Source organism: Halichoeres trimaculatus, unplaced genomic scaffold (genome assembly GCF_033239565.1).
Source record: "Halichoeres trimaculatus isolate MK-OKI-2021-1 unplaced genomic scaffold, fHalTri1.1 fHalTri1_scaffold_2, whole genome shotgun sequence".
NCBI classification, from domain to species: Eukaryota; Metazoa; Chordata; class Actinopteri; order Labriformes; family Labridae; genus Halichoeres; species Halichoeres trimaculatus.
In genome coordinates, this window is record NW_027437180.1 from 19,558,089 (window position 1) to 19,565,000 (window position 6,912).

Here is a 6,912-nt window from a genome sequence, read left to right on the forward strand (position 1 = left end):
TTAGCAATACATAGTTTCTGTGGCCTTCACTGGGAAAGTCTATTTTAACCATCCTGCTGAGCTCTGCCTATAGCCAGCTAGTTTCAGTCAGCTATTGTTGGTTGTTGTGAAGCATAGATGGATCCACCGGCCACAGTTTGTGAAGACTTTTTATCTAGAGCTTGCTTTGCTCTGCATTGCATAAACCCAGTAAAAAACATCTTGCTTCAATTTATCAAAACAGTTGGAGCTTTAACTCCACTAGTTTTGTTTGGGTGCTGCTGGGGTCAACATTGCTGAATTCTATGGTTGACTGTTGACTGTTTTATTAATCATGACATTTAAATGGCCATGTATTTACTGACAGCAGCTGAACCTACCAATTACAGTGCCCAGAGACTGCTGGTGCAGTAAGTCACCTCTGACAATTTGATTGATTATTCTAACCATACTTGGGCTAAGACACTGGGGAAAGATCAATCACTGCACCGCTATAAAGTTTAGCAGTTAGGGCAATTGTGTTGCAGTCACCAAATTATTATAAATGTGAAAAAGAGCCCAGAAAAATCTGAATCAATAGGGGACCACAGCCAAGTGAGCATTCATTACATTATCATTGATCAGTTCCATTGTATGGCAGAGGTTGTACTTTTAAAGGTCAAAGGGAGGGGAAAACATGATTCCCTTTGGCTTATAGAAAAAGTAGGTGTTTTGAGGGGCATAGAAATGGGGAATGATACATCTTACACTTTTACTTTCATCATAATGAATATGAGCCTCATGATTTACAACTAAGGGGAAGTGGTTTGGTCCTACAGTTCAGTCAGTTCAGAAACACTGACAACATTTAATATAAAGCCTGCCTGTCACCGCCCACCAGCCGAGGTGGGCGGTAACCTTGCTGTGAGGCTGCAGCACTAACCGTTGCACCACCATGCAGCCCACTAAAAAACAATCAGATAAAACTTTTTCTCTGAAATGGGTGAGGGGTGAAGCTTGGCTCAACTTTCACTCACTTCCTGGCACTTGTAGAGCAGCGCTGGATGCACAGCAATTCAGTTTGGCTTTCCGCTAACCAGGTATGTGTCAGATAACCTAGTAATTAGCTCGTGCTAACATGCCAAGTTAGGTGTTTGAGTCTTGACTACCTCCCTCATGGAAACGCAATGCCACAGGTGGTTACTGGGCTTGTAAGTGTGTTTATGTAGCTATGATTGGAGGCTGTGGGTGTGCACTGCTGCTGGGACTGAGCCAAGGAGGAGGAACCCAGTTTGAATGCTGTGTTTACTAACAAATAACAGGAATTCCTGCAGACCCTACCTTTAAAAGGAAGTCAACTTTGTTAGAAGTACTCATCACTGACCATCAGTTTAATCTTATTCCGTTCTTGATCTTTGAAAGAGAAGTCATGTACTTGGCTGACTTATGCAATGCCCCTAACTACCATGCCGAGCTGACTCCTGTGGCCCAAACGCCCCCCTCTTCCCTAAGATAGAAGTCCAGACATCATGTAAGAGGGATAACAACAGTGTATTTTGAAGCATTGGATAACCATTATAACTGCGGTTTATGAGAGAGGAGTAAGGTCAAGTGCAGAATTTCATAATTCAGGCTTTCTTTCTTTATCTCTCTTCAAGCTGAATCAATGTAACGTTCAGCTCAATATTTCCTGGGATTTACTGTTGTGAAATGAAGCTCTGCCTCATCCCAAGGATACAGGGCAGTCAAGATTTAATATCATCTTTAAATAATGTCTGTTTACTGCTTGGGCAACCATGATAAAAAGTTTGCCAAGTAATTGTTTACAGTTAAATCAAGATTATTATTCCTGTTCTGGTCGGCACTGTGTGCATGCAGCCATGACAGACTGCGTGAATGCTTCTGTTGGCAAACGGTATTCAATCTTACGCACAAAAACAAATGTGATTCCCTCTCCACTGAAGAACACAAGCAGAGTGTATTTCTTTTTCGGCATCCGCTCCTGAATCAACAACAGCCTTTTCACTCCTCTGATTTTGAAGCAACATGACAGAAGAGTAATTGAATTTCTGACACCTCCACCAAAATAAACAGCCCACAGCCATTGGGATACAGAACATTAGCCTAGGAAATATCACTCAACACTCTCACAACAATAACAACTCTCACAGCTGTACTGGAAAACCAACACCCCAACAAAAGGAAAATGGGAGATGTTAAAAAGGCCAAAGATGAAGGAAAGAGTTGAAGCACAGAAGTGCATTCACTTGTCAAACTGCAGAGGTTAGAACTTGCATGTTTTTACCAGCATCCTTACGTATGGTGCTTGGGATAAATTCCTGTGTACCTGTGTGGATGTCATAAACGCATCCTCACAAGTATGTCTGTCTCCAGAGAAAACAGGCAAATGCTTGACAGTTTGTGCACACAGCAAGTGGTGAAATGGGGGACAGACTATAAATTACTAAAATGAATGATGGAGTTGAACTAAGAGCAGTGTGACAAGTGTTTCTTTGGAAGAAAACAGATGAGCGGGTCAGCAGCAGACTTTCAAATTGGATGATGGGGCTGAATCAGTGTACCCAAGCGTGATCAAACTTCCCCACAGAACAGTTTGGGGTCTGGCCTTTCAGAGAGACCTGAAAATTTACAAGCAATGTTGCAGCTGTCAGGTCATGGAGGCAGTGACATTTTTAGAATAAAAAGTGACTGAGACATCGAGAAAAAGGTGCGATATGAAACACTTAAAGGAATGGAAATACAATCCTTGAAGCATGCAGGCTGGTTCAGAGAGGGAGCCATGATTCTGCACCATTGCAAAAATCACATGACCAACATATCCTCCAAATTTTGGGGGGTCAATAAGCTACAAGATTTCCTATCCTTGTCTCAGGTTTGCTATTGGCACTGCTGCCATGCGTCAAGTTTTTAGCCCCATCATTACAGCAGCATCCACATAAAATCAAAGTTATAGTGTTGTAATAGACAGCATGTTTGATAGGTTGAATTTCATAGGTTTAACTTCAAATTTCAGTCATAAAAACAAAGCTCCAGCCTTTTCATTTTTTTTTTTTTTTGCTCTACAGCTTGAGATATTTTTGCACTACTGATATTTTAGTCATAGGGCTGCTAATGCTGTTATCTGTAATCTGTAATCTTGGACAAATGATGCCCAGTTGATGATGATGACAGCTTACATGAATTATCCTTGTGGGATTGACTCAAATCGATCCTTGATTCGTTTGAGCCCCAATTAGCTCCTATGTCACATTTTAGATCGGTTCGAAGACACTTAAATGTCAAATTATAACAATAATTATAACTATTCCATACACAACAATTTAATTTAGCTAAAAATTTAAACTTAAAAAAGGATCTTGTTAAATTTAGGTTACGGTTTTGAAAGTGTATAGGAGCACTAAGTACCTGAAAGACCAGTCCTTGATTATCTTCTTTGATTCTATCAAGCTGACCTATTGAACAATGGCAACGGCCAAGAAATGCATCATGAAAACCAGAGGAAAGTGTCTGTGCCTTGTCCTAAGTTTTGGACGACATATATGATCCCTCCAATTGAGAAGAGATTATTGGATTCAGTCTTAGCCACTCTATGTGACTCCTTCTCAAACTTGGGCCAAGATGCTTTTATGAGTGCTCTAACTACAATAATAGCACCAAACCGTCAAAACACACCAATATTAAACCAGTCAAATACATGACTCATGGGCAGTGTTTACTGGCCTTTCTTTTCCAGTAAGATTTGTTTTCCTTCATATTGCTCTCTCTTTACCCTCCTCTTTTTTTCTTTGGAGCTTTGACTTTAACTCAAACTTAAAAAACTACATCACTACATGGATGTCCCTTGAACTGACTGTAGGCTCAAATGATCAGTGTCATCTGACACAGAGAAGCAGAGTGGGGCTGGAAAGGATGGCGGCGGGGGGATTCGTTTTGTAATTAAGTGGCAGAACTGACTTGGAGATAATGATATTTGCTTCGTGCTGATTTTGGTTTGCAATCAGCCTCATTATATTAACACTAGAGTGAGAGGGGAGAGAGAAGGAGAGAGGGCCTTCATCTGAGTGGTACTGTCAGTAAATTGAGTAGATGATGTAATTAATCTTTTTGAGTCACAGTGAGGAAGGGCAGGTAATGAGATAAGGGTGACAAGCCTATGTCGAAACACACGTACACAACCTGACACGTGCACCTATTTCACAGCACATATTGTACCCATGCATAAACAAACAAGCATAGAGAATACGATGGAAAGCTAGAAAAATGCATAAATGAATAGAAGAAAGGTGTGAAGACTTCTGCTGCTAGCAATGGTTAATGAGGAAACGCAACAATCAGAGAGAAGTTTGAAAAAAAAAATCAGCTAATACTTATTGAAAAAAAAAACAAAGCCTACATGAAGAAAGTACCACTGCTTTTAGGTATTTTGAACCAGCTGTTTCATACACTCATCCCTGTCATAAGACACTCAATTTTTTCTATCATGCAGCTTGGGAAACTGAATTTCAAATGACTGTCTTCAGACCAGGCCTTCAGGCCAAATTCCAATCCCTATCCCCTCCAAAATTCTCTAATATTGCAAGAAAACTCACAGTTCCAAAAGAAAATCCCCTTAAATTAGTGGATTGCATATCAATTTCCGTTCCACTTAAAAGCTTCATATAATCACTCAATATTTCTGCTTCTGATTTTGTGTTCAAGCCCCCCCGAAAAAAATAAAATAAAATAAAATAAATAAATAAATAAATAAACAAACTATTTTTGACATTTAAAAATTGATCAAGTAATTAACTAACACTTGCAGTTTTAGTGTAGCAATGAAACACTCTCCACAAGGCAGATTAACTATCAAGCTGACAGAGCAACAGGTCTCAGAGCCTGAAGCATTGCAATGTCTCACACTTGGCTTCTCTCTCACACTTTCTCTTTTCACACACTAACAGACATAGCAGGTGCCGACTCACAGTGTGAAGTTCTCCTCTGGGTAACAGCGGTTTCTCAGTAGCCCTGCCCACAGTTGCACTCCGATGATGCCGAAGATGAAGAAGACGAAGAAGCAGAGGAGGAGGACGTTGCCCAGCATGGGCAGGGTGTCCAGCAGCAGGTTCACCAGGATACGCATGCCTGCAGAGGAAGAAAGATGTGATTGTCTAACAATCAACAAAAAAATGCATTGCTTCATCATATTATCTGATTTAACTGCTCATTTATATGGTTAATATGTAAGCAAGGGGGTGTTTGTATTGAAGAATGTATTCATGAAGTTACTTTAATGCCATAATAAAAATGCCTGCTTTAGAGTTAGAGCTCCAGTTCTGATGATTTCCCATGTTATTACATGTTGACGTATGTATCCAACAGCACTGCAATACATCCTCATTACCCCCCCCCCCCCCCTTTTTTTTTTTTTCTTTAATCGTACAGTATATGCTTGGCTCTTCAACTTCACTTCATTCATGCTGTCATTGTGCTTAATCCTCATTTTCCCCATCACCAGCCTGTGTCATCATCTCATTCCCCTCAGCCAACACCTCCACCACATTGTCTGAGCTCTGCAGGAGGGTAGAGTTAGCTGCTGCTCAGGGCAGACATATCTCAGTCTCTGTAACTTCCTGCTGAGTTCAAGCTCCTGAGACTTTTTGACAATATTTCACCTCTGAATCATTCGAGCAAAATACAGTTTTTTTTTTTTTATGTTTACTTCTCTTTCCTGATAGAAAAAAAATGCTGAAGTATTGCTAAAGGAAAGAGCAGAGAATGTCTTATGAGGGCTTTTAAGAATATTAAAAGCTGTATCCATCTTGTGTGTGCAAAACCACTTACCCCATTTTTTCTTCACTAATGGTCTGTATTCCATTAACAATAGTGTGTTTTAATCCTGGTGGTTGCAATTTGCTACGGAAATTAAATGATGGTGTTCTATGTCGTCACTCGAGGTTCAAATTAGACAAACAAGATTGTCACCAAAGTATACACTTAAGTATGACTCATACCAGACTTGGACTCAGCGGGGTTAGTTGGGTTAATGTGCATGGGATAAAGTAACCATGATGAGATGACAAAGGATGAGGCAATCCTGAACCAGGGTTACAGTCATCCCTGGACAGAGAAGTTTTGACACCATTATTTCCAGGTGAAATGGTTTTTAAGGGATGTAAAAGCCAGCCGGCATGAAGGGGCAGGGCCGAGCTAGAAAGTAACTCAGAAATTATTTCTGTATTTGCTCTTTTATATGTAATACTATGTTTCTTGTGTACTCTGCACAAGATTCCACTGGTTTTCATCGTTAAACTTTACGTTTCTACAAATACATAAATGAGAGGTTAGAGTAAGTCACTGTAAGAGGTCTTCTTTAGCCCTGATAGGCCAGGACTTTTGGCCACAACATGCGGAAGCACCTGGCTATGGGAGAAACAAATGACACCATAAAGAGACAGAAAAACAAAGAAAAAATATGTATATCTTTATTGCTTCTTTTGCATTCTTGTAGTTGATGGTATCCTAGCCTCACACACACCCTCTCATTCCACTATTTTTTGCTGCTGTAGAATTATCACATTGCTTTGGCATCTCGTCTCCATATAAGCCTCTGTATTATCATAATTAACTAATCAATCCCTCATCTGCACTGTAATGCGATCCTACGGCCCATTACTCTGACTGATCTGTATGCAGGAACTGCAGCAGGGGTTAAATTCTGTCTGTAAAATAGACGGGGGATTGATACAGCATTTAGCTGACTAATCAGGGGTAAGTGGGCAGACACTCCTCAGACCTTCTCCCATGGGCCCTGCAAAAAGACTTAATGGTTGAAAATAATTCAGTATTAAAACATATCAGACAAGGATGCTACCGGATCATCTGACGTGTGCACTGTATTTTTTAAAAACAGCACAAAGTAGGTGACGAGTCCATTAAAAAGTATAAAATATCAGG

General features: G+C 40.2%; 1 protein-coding gene across 1 annotated transcript in view; it reads right to left on the reverse strand.

Moving 5' to 3' along the window:
• cacna1ib (calcium voltage-gated channel subunit alpha1 Ib) overlaps positions 1 to 6,912 on the reverse strand; it is a 156,584-nt gene that overhangs the window by 111,342 nt on the left and 38,330 nt on the right. The window contains exon 4 of the mRNA XM_074686023.1: positions 4,941 to 5,100. Within this exon, the coding sequence (XP_074542124.1) occupies positions 4,941 to 5,100 (160 nt within the window). The remainder of the gene's footprint in view (positions 1 to 4,940; positions 5,101 to 6,912) is intronic.